Below are 13,299 nucleotides of genomic sequence, written 5' to 3'. Positions count from 1 at the left end.
GTATGTTGACTGGATATAGGCTATGTGAAATATGTGGTCTAAAAGGCTCTACATCTTGTGCTGCCCTAAGGGGAGTGACATGTAGAAGTTATCCTTTTCCTCATGTCCTCTTTTTCCATGTATAAAAACTAGGTCACACAGCTCAATTAACTGTCTGAAAATAACATACTTTCCCACTATGCCCAAACAGGTCAGTGCATGAGATTTGTTTACACTTTACCTTACTAAAAGACACCTCATATCATACGACAGCTGTCCACTTAAACCTACATACTGTAGGACAGTCTGGTTTCACATTTTCACCCACTGACACTTAAGGATATGATCCGTTACCTCCAGACAATGAAACAAGGCTGGTGGCACATACACAGAACCAAAGAGAACCGGGACAGCGAAATGTCCCAATGATGCCCACAGTATAGTAACAACTATCATTTATTTAGAAAGAACAAAGGACAGAAGCCCCCAGGTGTTTAACTACTTTATTCACAGAAGACTTCACCTGCAGACAAAATATACAGACCAGTCTAAGGTATAGATTAACAGATATAAGCTCCCTTACAGCAGTCAATACTTTAGTCCAGTCTCTGACTCTGGACCAAGGCTTTAAACATGCTCTTAAAAGATTCTAACAGCGCAGTTTTTCCTTACAGAGAAAACACACATGCGGGAGGGAAAAATCAAGACAGAATTCTACGAGAATGACTCACAGAAGCATCGATAAAGAGTGCAAATTAAGTGGGAGAGGCTCAACCTCCCCAGAAAGAAAGACCAAATAATGAAGAGGTGATAAGAGGGGCATTAAAATGGAGGAAGCTACTTTCTTTGATGCTTTCATATGGAAAAAGGGGGAGCAACTTTCTTTTATGCTTTCACAGGGGCAAGGGCAGCTTGGCTAGAAATAACCTGGTATAATATTACATATAACTGCACACAGTAAGTGAAGAGCAAGTATTTCATGTCATGTACATGATTCTAGACTTTACTTACAATGCAGGTGCAAACATGCAAAGACTAATCATGGCTAATTTGTCTATCTCACTTTGTAGGGACACAGGTCCTTAAACTGACATTCACATAAAAAATTTAAAAAAACTTTAGTCTGGCAGGGTGACTGAGCTAAAGAAGAAGACAGACCAGGTGAAAGAGAGAAGCAAGAGGGGTGCAGTGACAGAAACACAGACAAAGACCAAGAGAAAGCGATGCTGCACAACATTAGGTAGGGTGTTTGCTGAGGAACAGGATTTCTTGCCTTAGCACAGGGTCCTGTTACAAAACTAACAGGGACGAGCAGTAATTTCAAGAGCAGGGAAATCAATTACACTCACATTGACAACACATGGAAAAGGTTGTCTTCCCAGACAACCGAGGCGTCACACAGTTCTCTTAAATCGACCCCCCCCCCATCATAATAGGCTTAGGGGTTCTGCTACATGAAACTATTTAATCCAAGGTAAATCACCAAGAAAAACATGTATTATTGCAGCCAGGAAACACAAGGAAAACATCACTACTGACAATAACACAAATTAACATTGTTTTTTTTATTTTAAAGAGACAGTAAAACGTATCAACAAAGGAACAAAACCATAGTTAAAGTGCAGCTGAAACGTAATTCAAAATATCTACACAGGGATGCGCTACAGTGGCTAGAGAGGTGGCTGTGCCTTAGGGTGTCGTGCCCAACGTTCATGACAGTTTACGCTCCATCACAGATGACCGTCTCAACCACAAACGTGTTCTCAAAGTGGCGGATGCGATGGCAGTTCGCCGCTTCCCGTTTGTTGATGCCTACAAGTCAGACAGTGAAAGACTTTTATTAGACAAGAGAATACAGTGGCTTGCGAAAGTATTCACCTCCTTGGCATTTTTCCTATTTTGTTGACTTAACCTGGAATTAAAATGTATTTTTGGTGGGTTTGTATCATTTGATTTACACAACATGCCTACCACTTTGAAGACGCAACATTTTTTTATTGTGAAACAAGAAATAACAAAAAACTGTAAATATGAGCGTGCATAACTATTCACTAGAGGTCAACCGATTAATCGGATTGGCTGATTAATTAGGGCCGATTTCAAGTTTTGATTAAAAAAAAAAAAAAATTTTTACACCTTTATTTAACTAGGCAAGTCAGTTAAGAACACATTTTTATTTTCAATGACGGCCAAGGAACGGTGGGTTAACTGCCTTGTTCAGGGGCAGAACGACAGATTTTTACCTTGTTAGCTCGGGGTTTCAATCTTGCAACCTTACAGTTAACTAGTCCAACGCTCTATCCACCTGCCTCTCATTGCACTTCACGAGGAGACTGCCTGTTACGCGAATGCAGTAAGCCAAGGTAAGTTGCTTGCTAGCATTAAACTTATCTTATAAAAAACAATCAATCAATCACTAGTTAAACTTGTAATATCATCAACCGTGTGTAGTTATCTAGCGTGTCATGCGTTGCATATAATCGATGCAGTGCGTATTTGCGAAAAAGGACTGTCCTTGCTCCAATGTCTACCTAACCATAAACATCAATGCCTTTCTTAAAATCAATACACAGAAGTATATATTTTTTAAACCTGCATATTTAGCTAAAAGAAATCCAGGTTAGCAGGCAATATTAACCAGGTGAAATTGTGTCACTTCTCTTGAGTTCCTTGCACGCAGAGTCAGTGTATATGCAACAGTTTGGGCCACCTAATTTGCCAGAATTTTACATTATTATGACATAACATTGAAGGTTGTGCAATGTAACAGCAATATTTAGACTTATGGATGCCACCCGTTAGATGAAATACGGAACGGTTCCATATTTCACTGAAAGAATAAACGTCTTGTTTTCGAGATGATAGTTTCCGGATTCGACCATATTAATGACCTAAGGCTCGTATTTCTGTGTGTTATTATGTTATAATTAAGTCTGATTTGATAGAGCAGTCTGACTGAGCGATGGTAGGCACCAGCAGGCTCGTAAGCATTCATTCAAACAGCACTTTCGTGTGTTTTGCCAGCAGCTCTGTTGTTTATGACTTCAAGCCTATCAACTCCCAAGATTAGGCTGGTGTAACTGATGTGAAATGGCTAGCTAGTTAGCGGGGTGAGCGCTAATAGCATTGCAAACGTCACTCGCTCTGAGACTTGGAGTAGTTATTCTCCTTGCTCTGCATGGGTAACGCTGCTTCGAGGGTGGCTGTTGTCGATGTGTTCCTGGTTCGAGCCCAAGTAGGGGCGAGGAGAGAGACGGAAGCTATACTGTTACACTGGCAATACTAAAGTGCCTATAAGAACATCCAATAGTCAAAAAGGTACTGCATATGAAATACAAAATGGTAGAGAGCGAAATAGTCCTATAATTCCTATAACTACAACCTAAAACTTCTTACCTGGGAATATTGAAGACTCATGTTAAAAGGAACCACCAGCTTTCATATGTTCTCGTGTTCTGAGCAAGGAACTTAAACGTTAGCTTTCTTATATGGCACATATTGCACTTTTACTTTCTTCTCCAACACTTTGGTTTTGCATTATTTAAACCAAATTGAACATGTTTCATTATTTATTTGTGGCTAAATAGATTTTATTGATGTATTATATTAAGTTAAAATAAGTTCATTCAGTATTGTAGTAATTGTCATTATTACCATTTTTATTTTTTATTATTATTATTTTATGTAAAAAAAAAAATCGACATCAGCCTTTTTTGGTCCACCAATAATCTGTATCGGTGTTGAAAAATCATAAATCGGTCGACCTCTACTATTCACCAACCAAGTCAATACTTTGTAGAGCCACCTTTTGCAGCAATTACAGCTGCAAGTCTCTTGTGGTGTCTCTATAAGCTTGGCACATCTAGCCACTGGAATTTGTGCCCATTCTTCAAGGCAAAACTGATCCATCTCCTTCAAGTTGGTGTACAGCAATCCAAGTCATATCACAGACTCTCAATTGGATTGAAGTCTGGGCTTTGACTAGGCCATTCCAATACATTTAAATGTTTCCCCTTAAACCACTTGAGTGTTGCTTTAGCAGTATGCTTCGGGTCATTGTCCTGCTGGAAGGTGAACCGCCGACCCAGCATCAAATCTCTGGAAGAGTGAAAACAGGTTTCCCTCAAGAATTTCCCTGTATTTAGCACCATTCATCATTCCTTCAATTCTGACCAGTTTCCCAGTCCCTGCCGATGAAAAACATCCCCACAGCATGATGCTGCCACCAATATGCTTCACTGTGGGGATGGTGTTCTCAGGGTGATGAGGTGTTGGATTTGCACCATACACTCCACAGAGTTGGGCTTTAAGTGGTCCTATGGACAGATACTCCAATCTCCACCATGGAGCTTTGGAGCTTTCCACCATGGAGTTTTGGGGTTATCTTTTTCAGGGTTATCTTTTGTCTCTTTGTTGCCTCTCTGATTAATTCCCTCCTTGCCTGGTCTGTGAGATTGGGTGGTCGGCCGTCTTGGCAGGTTTGTTGTGTTGCCATATTCTTCATTTTTTTTATATAAAGGATTTAAAAGGTGGGATGTTCAAAGTGTCTGATATTGTTTTGTAACTCAACCCTGATCTGTACTTCTCCACAACTTTGTCCCTGACCTGTTTGGAGAGCTCCTTGGTCTTCATGGTGGCGCTTGCTTGGTGGTGCCCCTTGCTTAGCGGTGTTGCAGACCCTGGGGCCGTTTGGAACAGGTGTATATATACTGAGATCATGTGACACTTAGATGGCACACAGGGGGACTTTAACTAATTATGTGACTTTTGAAGGTAATTGGTTGCACCAGATCTTATTTAGGGGCTTATTTAGGATCTTACATGTTTTTAAACAAGTATTTTTTTTATTTTTTTCACTTCACCAATTTGGCCTATTTTGTGTATGTCCATTACATGAAATCTAAATAAAAATCCATTTGAATTACAGTTTATAATGCAACAAAATAGGAAAAATGCCAAGGGGGATGAATACTTTTGCAAGGCACTGTAGGTGGACCATTCAGACCCTGAGTGACTCCCACAACCCTATACAAGGCTCTGAACCTCCCCATCACCTCTCCCCAACCTACGTCTGCGGGCGTGGCGCTTCAGGCGGTATGTGTCCTTGCCGTTACACAGGCGGTAGATGAAGGGCCCCAGCTGACGCATGTTATGAACCTTCCCCGTCACAACCATCTCCTCCTGGATAATGTAGGTCTGGGGAAGGTACGTTCCCTTCTAAAAGACAGAGAGGGGGAGGTAGACAGGGTTAGAATTCAGAAAGAGAAAAAGAGAAGGGACAGGAGAGAGAAAGAACCCAGACTTCAAATAAATTGGAAATAAAGATATCGTCATCCTACAACAAACATGGTATAGAGGAAATGGACCCACTGGTTGCCCCCTTGGTTACAGAGAGTTGGAAGTCCCATCCACCAAACTACCAAGTGTGAAACAGGGAAGAGACTCAGTAAAATTAGTAAAAACAGGAACATTTTACATCTGGCTAGAAATTAATCTCAACAGAGAAACATTTCCTTGTGTGTGCTACCTATATCCCCCCAATAGATACCCCATACTTTAATGAAGACATGTTTGCCCATCCTAGAGGGGGAGATAAACCATTTCCAGACCCAGGGACATGTACTAGTCTGTGGTAACCTAAATGACAGAACTGGACAAGAACCTGACACCCTCAACACACAGGGGGACAAACACCTATCTGGAGGTGACAACATTCCCTCCCAAATATGCCCCCCTACACACAACTATGACAAAATAGGTCACAACTCCTGTCAGCTCTGTCACACGCTGGGTCTGTACATAGTCAATGATAGGCTTCAGGGAGACTCCTATGGTAGGTACACCGATAGCTCATCCCTTGGCAGTAGTACTGTAAATTACTTTATCACTGACCTCAACCCAAACTCTCAGAGCATTCACAGTCAGCCCACTGACACCTCTACCAGATCACAGCAAGATCACAGTCTACTGAACAAAGCAATACTCAATCATGAGGCATCAAAGCCAAAGGAACTGCACAATATTAAGAAATGCTATAGATGGAAGGAAAGTGGTATAGAAACCTCCTAAAAAACAACTAATTCAATCACTTTCAGACAACTTCCTGGACAAAACATTTCACTGTAATAGTGAAGGTGTAAACTTACCAGTAGAAAACCTAAACAGTATATTTGACCTCTCAGCTTTCCTATCAAATCTAACAATTTCAAGAGGACAGCCTAAGAACATTAACAACAATGACAAATATTTTATGAACAATGTAAAAACCTAAGAATGAAATTCAGAAATCTATCCAACCAAAAACAGACCCAGAAAACCTGAGCCTACGCCTTCACTATGGTGAATCACTAAAACAATATAGAACTACACAACGTGAAAAGATGGAACAGCACATCAGAAATCAGCTAAATGTAACTGAAGAATCTATAGACCGTTCCAACTTCCCCAGTAGTGGTTACACTTAACAAACAACATGAAAAGTTATCTATCCAAAACAGAGATGGATAAACCACTACTCCAATCTTTTTTCAAATCAAATTTTTGTGTCACATGCGTTGAATACAACAGGTATAGATAGACCTTCCCAGAGCCGTGTGCTTTTCTAGTTAAAGCTAGCTAATATTGTACCTGGTTGGTTCGCTCCCAGCACGGTGGCATTGTTGGCACTTTGTTCATTGTTGTTTAACTAGCTAACATTAGCTGTCTGGGTCGTTAGCTAACGTTATGTGTGTGTGATCTCAAACAAATGTGCGCAACCGCAACATTCAAACGAGGCTACAAAGAAAACTAATGGGACGGTAGTGACTGTGTTGATGTCAAAATCAGGGGTGTGAACTAGGTTTCTATTCAAGCGTTGATCGACATGGTAATGGCTCTATAGTATTGGAGAAAAGTTTTTTTTTTTAAAACTGACCCTCCGTTACATCTTGACGTGTCATGTCGTAACATACAGCACGCATAAAGCAACTATTTCTGTCTTACAATCTCTCTCCACCAGGTGTAGCACTTCTATCATCCTTTAAAAAACAAGAAATGGACAGTGACGGGGGGGTACCTAGTCATTTTTTCATCATCATTGCATGCGATCATCATTCTCAAAGCCGCTGTTAACTTCTAAGATCACTTTAGCACCGCCCAAAAACCCAATTCAAATTCGACACAAACCTTCAAATAGGTATGGACTGTCATTATATAAACTCTTTATAGTGTTTTATTTACATTTTAGAGGCGATAAGGTGATAAGTTGGACAGATCGAGTGGAAAAAAAAGCAATTTCACCACACAACATCTCTCCATCACGCATTAGTTTAGCTTCCCCACCCGCCATTTTTAAAAAGACCCGACGGGGCTCATTGTCTGCTTGAATTATGCAGAAACGGGCAGCGTTTAAGTCATGTAATTGATTCTGTTGGAAAGGGGAGAAATTGTGCTTTACAATGGTATTGACATTACAGTTGATCTGGAAGTATTACGCTTTTGGGCCGCTAAAATAAAGGGCAATTGTACGGACCAAGGCGATGTACGAGTTTACGTTATATGTCTTAAGCTAATGTTAGATGGTTGGCTAACTAGCAGACATTATTACTAATTTCCCAAAGCTGTTTGCTTTCCAAGTTAGAGCCTAATGTTAGCTAGCTAGCATTGCACCTGGTTGGTTAGCCCCCATCAATGTGGCATTGTTGGCACTTTGTTCATTGTCGTTTAACTAGCTATCATTAGCTAGCTGGCTGGCTCGTTAGCTAACGTTACACGTGTACAACACCCGTTGAATATGGCCGGTGTCAGTAAATGTCTGTAAAAAAGCATAATTAAAATGTTGCCAGCAGAGCTGGTTAGGCTGTTTTCATGTTATCCAGAGGTAAACAAATCATCGGCCAGAGCATCAAGTGTGCGCTCCGAGATGGGTGGGGCTAAAGCTAAAGAGGGTGTGAACGATGCTGAATGGGTTTAGACAAAGAAGAGCTCTTCACTAGATACCAAAACATTCAAAGGTCATTTTCTCAAAAGTGAGTTGACAAGTTGATCAACTTTCAAAGCAGAATTACTTTCCCATTGTTCCTCAAATGCAGTCTATGATATACCATTTTGTAGATCTGAGTCTCTACTTTTATGCAATGTAGGAAACACCATTTCACATTTTGCTACATAAGACCGAATCCAGGTGGTGAGTCACATATACAGTGCCTTCGGAAAGTATTCAGAACCCTTGATGTTTTCCCCATTTTGTTACAGCCTTGTTCAAAAATTGCTTTGAAAAAAGTGCCATCATTCTACACATAATACACCATAATGACAAAGCAAACAGGTGTTTAGAAATGTTTGCTAACCCAGGAGGGCCTACAGCAGCAACTAGATCTTCTGCACAGATTCTGTCAGACCTGGTTCCTGACAGTAAATCTCAGTAAGACAAAAAAATGGTGTTCCAAAAAAGGTCCCGTTCATAGGACCACAAATTCAAATTCCATCTAGACACTGTTGCCATAGAGCACACAAAAAAACTATACACACCTCTACCTACCTCACCACAGGTAACTTCCACAAAGCTGTGAACGATCTGAGAGACAAAGCAAGAAGGGCCCTCAAAAGGAGCATAAAATTCAACATACCAAGTAGGATCTGACTAAAAATACTTGATTCAGTTATAGAACCCATTGCCCTTTATGGTTGTGAGGTCTGGGGTCCGCTCACCAACAAAGAATTCACAAAATGAGACAAACACCAAATTGACACTCCACATGCAGAATTCTGCAAAAATATCCTCTGTTTACAACGTAAAACACCAAATAACGTATGCAGAGCAGAATTAGGCCAATACCCGCTAATGATCAAAATCCAGAAAAGAGACATCATATTCTTCAACCACCTAAAACGAAGCGATTCCCAAACCTTCCATAACAAAGCCATCACCTACAGAGAGATGGACCTGGAGAAGAGTCTCCTAAGCAAGCTGGTCCTGGGGCTCTGTTCACAAACACAAACAGAACCCACAGAGCCCCAGGACAGCAACACAATTAGACCCAACCAAGTCATGAGAAAACAAAAATATAATTACTTGACACATTGGAAAGAATTAACAAAAAAACAGAGCAAACTAGAAATGTTCTTTGGCCCTAAACAGAGAGTACACAGTGGCAGAATACTTGACCACTGTGACTGACCCAAAATAAGGAAAGCTTTGACTATGTACAGGCTCAGTGAGCATAGCCTTGCTATTGAGAAAGGCAGCCAAAGGCAGACCTGGCTCTCAAGAGAAGACAGGCTATGTGCACACTGCCCACAAAATGAGGTGGAAACTGAGCTGCACTTCCTAACCTCCTGCCAAATGGATGACCATAGAGACACATCATTACAACACTGTATATAGACTATGACAATTGAAATGTATCTATGCCTTTGGAGCTTTTGTGAATGTAATGTTTACTGTTACTTTTTTATTGTTCATTTCACTTGTTTATCATCTATTTCACTTACTGTGGCAATGTGAACATATGTTTCCCATGCCAATAAAGCCCTATGCATTTAATTGAGAGGGACAGAGGGGGAGAGAGAAAGAGGGACAGAAGGAAGAGAGAACATAATAGGTTGTGGAATATGAGAGATGGTATCTCAGACAGACAGAGACAGAGAGAGAGAGAGAGAGAGAGACAGACAGACAGACAGAGACAGACAGAGAGAGACAGACAGAGAGAGAGAGAGAGACAGAGAGAGAGAGAGACAGAGAGAGAGACAGAGACAGAGACAGAGAGAGACAGAGAGAGAGGACTTATGTTACCTTAACATTGACCAGCAGTTCCCAGAGGTTCCGTGGGGGCATGACGATGGTAGTATTGAGCTCGATGACATAGCATTTGTCCAAAGCGATGTCATGGTAGGCTGTCAGTCCCTGGTGACATAGAGAAAACTAATTAAAAATGTCCAAAACCTGGCTGATTGACTCTCCATCCTACAAGAGGTGTGTGTATGCGTGTGCATGTGCTCGGTCCTCCTCACCCTGTGAAAGTCGTGGATGATGTCAGCAGGGTCACTTCCTCCAAAATGGGGCACAGGCACGCTGATCTGCTCATAGTTGTCTTCCAGGTAGATGCCCACGTTCTCCTCCAGCTCCTGTCTGCCTCTCAGAGGGGCATACACTGAGTCCTCATAACGAACCCTGCAGTGGAACAGACTCTCCTCTGGGATCTAGGTCAAGGCCCAAGGTAACCGTTAGCAAGGCTATCACTAACTATCATCTTCATTATCAGTCTCTACTGTTATTAAATGTTTCATGATCCCCGACTGGGATAGAAAGACCAACGTGCTGATAACCAAATGGAAAACTCTGATCTCCAATGTAGATCATAACAGCAACAACAGCATCAGAGGCAGTTACACCAGGAAGCACATTTACAAATCCCACATCAAAAGATAGGACAATAGAGGATAGGCCTAAGTGGTATCATCAGAGTGTTGTATCATACTGTACTGAGACACTGTATGTAGATGCTAGGTACCTGGGGTATGAAGTAGTAGCGATAGACATAGATGGAGGCCAACACCAGGCCAGACATGAAGACCACCAGGCCAGAGGTCAGGCAACATAGGCCGTTCAGAGGAGACCTCTGGGAGCGCAGAGGCAGAACCAGCTCCTCATCATCCTCCTGACAGGGAGACACACAGGGTCACATACATGAATACACACACATCACACCAGGCTAGTGTCCTGTCCAGGGTGTGTACTTCTACATCAAGCTGCCTCACACTATGAACAAACTCAGACAAAGCTTTCTTGCCCAAGGCTTACTTACTTAATTATCACCCCCCCTCCCCAAAAAGGATACTCACAGCTAGTGTTCACAGATATTCTATGGTCACATCAAGACAGGGCAGACTAAGTCATGTTGGGTTAGGAGTATTATGTTTCTGCTCTTAGATAGAAAGATGACTACAAAAGTGAATCCTGAAACCTGCAGCTATAGTTACGGTAGGTGGAATAAATCTGCATGTTTTAGCAGGGAAACAGCAACGTGGGTGGCAGAGAGAGGGATGACAGAGTGGTTAGTAATGTGGCACCACCCCCAGTCTCTCACCCCATCTGCCGCTGCCACACGCTCCACCTGCCACACGCTCCACCTGCCACACGCTCCACCTGCCACACGCTCCACCTGCCACACGCTCCACCTGCCACACGCTCCACTGGTGTGTTGGCAGCGTGTCACGGGTTGGCTTTCTACCGTATATGTGCAACTACGTGGGTGGACAGGTACATTTATCCTGGAGGATGAGCTCTGTGCGTAGGAGACAAAAACTACGTGGGTGGATAGGTACATTCATCCTGGAGGATGAGCTCTGTGCGTAGGAGACAAAAACTACGTGGGTGGATAGGTACATTCATCCTGGAGGATGAGCTCTGTGCGTAGGAGACAAAAAAGCAAGTTATTCTTAGCTTGTACTTGGGGTGAAATTCTCCTGACATTGCTATTGCCTGCGAATGAAAACAGCTCACAGACTATCAAACCAAAAACATTGGTGTTATGACAACCTGTGTTGAAGGATAAACTAGGAGATAAAATGCACAAGGACGAAGGGATAGACTACACATCATTTTCACTGTCTGTGTGTGGGTGTCTGTGCGTATGCATGTATGCATGTATGCATGCATGTATGTGTCTGTGCTCCCTACAGAGGCAGATAGCTACCAGTGTTCTCCTTTCCTACTGATTGAGATAGGAGGGCCTTACATGGACTGAGAACATGACAATGGTCTGTCTACATTTCCAACAAACGCTATAGAAGATAATGGCCAGTAGGCAACTACCAACTTCCCCTTGAGATAAAAACAGGCAGACATACACCCTAATTTGTTTAGACGCATCCTTCTAACCTTTGATAAAATACACGTCTAAGGCTGTAGTTGTAGCTCATTACTGTCTGCAAGTGGCTGACTAAAAGCAAAGCATATTTGATTGGATTTTTGAAACGGCAACATGCTGGGGAGCGAAGCTTTCCTAGAACCACTGCATCACAAGTTGAGAACTGTAGCCTACTGATGGCACAGTGATGCTGCTTATGAAATATGAACTTGCATGGCAAGCAGTAGTAACCTCCATCTGCCATTTTGTCTGCTGCCTGTGTTTGGTAAACATGCTTTTCTTGTAATCCATTCACATTTGCCAAGAGATAATTCTTCATAATCCACAGCAAACATTATAGGTTTATGCTTAAAGCAAAAGTAATAACTTGATCCTCCTTGGTTTAGGTTCTTACAGCTATTAATCTATCGTTCAATTCTCATAGCCTAACGTTTGCCTAAATAACTGATGTTGATAAAGCTAATTTGTCTAAGAACATCCACTTAACTATGTTCAATAGTAATGTTAGCAGTGCCCCTTTGTTCATTCAATCGGCTATTTGGCAAAGTGCCGACATTTCTACAAATAGCTTGTTAGCCGCACAGCATCGTTTTATTTCCTGCCAAATGGCAATGGCTGCTCTGACCTCAAATAATGTTCAAATGCACCTGCTGCGTTCTTCAGTGTGCCGGTAAATTTCAAGTAAAATGCCCCGCAGACGCTTGACAAACCCACCGCGCGCGACTAAATAATTATTGGAGGTAGCACCAGTTAGCTCTGTTTTATCGAAGGGCAATGCACACAAAGCGATATCATGTTGCAACCACAACGAAAATGCATCACTAACTTACCATCGGATGGGTTATGAGAATTTCGGTCTTTTCGCCATCATTCTCCTCCTTCTCGACTTTCTGACCCGCGACGGACAGGAAAGTGATCTTGACCATTGCTGTTCCTGTCAAAGACTAATCGGGTGGGTTTCGTTTCCTCTAGCTACGGTAGCTAGATCCCCTACTCGTATGTGAGCCTTAACTATTGTTACTGACACAATGTATCTGGTTGTCTTGTTCTTCTTCGAGGGGGTTTCACGGCGGTTGGAGTTAAATGTGCATTACCGCCACTAGCTGGATGGTTTATTGAATAAGAAACAAAACAATTAACATTTCGGGAATGGGGTGAAACGAAATCATACAAAATAAAACACGTCACACTTCTTCAATCACAGTCCACTCCAAAATACATCCCTACACAGACTCAGGGGCCTGTGCTGTAGATACATTCACCGAAAGGGTTTCTTGCACCGCCTTGGCTGTGAAATCACAAAGACCCAAAAAAGCTCTTACAGGGTATCTTTTCGAATCCTAACTTCATTTAACTAGGAAAGTCCGTTAAGAACAAATTCTTACTTGCAATGACAGCTAACACGGACGATGCTGGGCCAATTGTGCACTGCCCTATGGGACTCAAGTTGTGATACAGCCTGGAATCAAAC

At 42.0% G+C, this 13,299-nt stretch overlaps 1 protein-coding gene across 1 annotated transcript; it reads right to left on the bottom strand.

The window, feature by feature from the left end:
- Nucleotides 1-468: 468 nt before the first annotated feature.
- LOC112265685 (integral membrane protein 2C) lies at nt 469-12,993 on the bottom strand. Its single transcript, XM_024443230.2, has 6 exons — nt 12,659-12,993; nt 10,470-10,616; nt 9,970-10,158; nt 9,752-9,862; nt 5,049-5,196; nt 469-1,791 (listed from the first exon to the last, which is right to left on the bottom strand). The coding sequence occupies exons 1-6, from the start codon at nt 12,752-12,754 to the stop codon at nt 1,700-1,702; spliced, it is 783 nt and encodes a 260-aa protein (XP_024298998.1). The 5' UTR covers nt 12,755-12,993; the 3' UTR covers nt 469-1,699.
- Nucleotides 12,994-13,299: the final 306 nt, after the last annotated feature.

The sequence above is a fragment of the Oncorhynchus tshawytscha genome, linkage group LG13, assembly GCF_018296145.1.
Source record: "Oncorhynchus tshawytscha isolate Ot180627B linkage group LG13, Otsh_v2.0, whole genome shotgun sequence".
NCBI lineage: Eukaryota > Metazoa > Chordata > Actinopteri > Salmoniformes > Salmonidae > Oncorhynchus > Oncorhynchus tshawytscha.
Note: the sequence above shows the minus strand (reverse complement) of the source record. Positions and strands in the feature narration are given on the sequence as shown.

Bases quoted from the DNA above. Each gene is read 5' to 3' on its own strand.
- LOC112265685 (XM_024443230.2), bottom strand. From the start codon at position 12,754: ATGGTCAAGATCACTTTCCTGTCCGTCGCGGGTCAGAAAGTCGAGAAG. The intron at 10,617-12,658 runs GTAAGTTAGTGA...TCTCCCTGTCAG, and splicing joins TTCTCATAACCCATCCGATG to GAGGATGATGAGGAGCTGGT. The intron at 1,792-5,048 runs GTAGGTTGGGGA...TCTGACTTGTAG, and splicing joins GAAGCGCCACGCCCGCAGAC to GCATCAACAAACGGGAAGCG.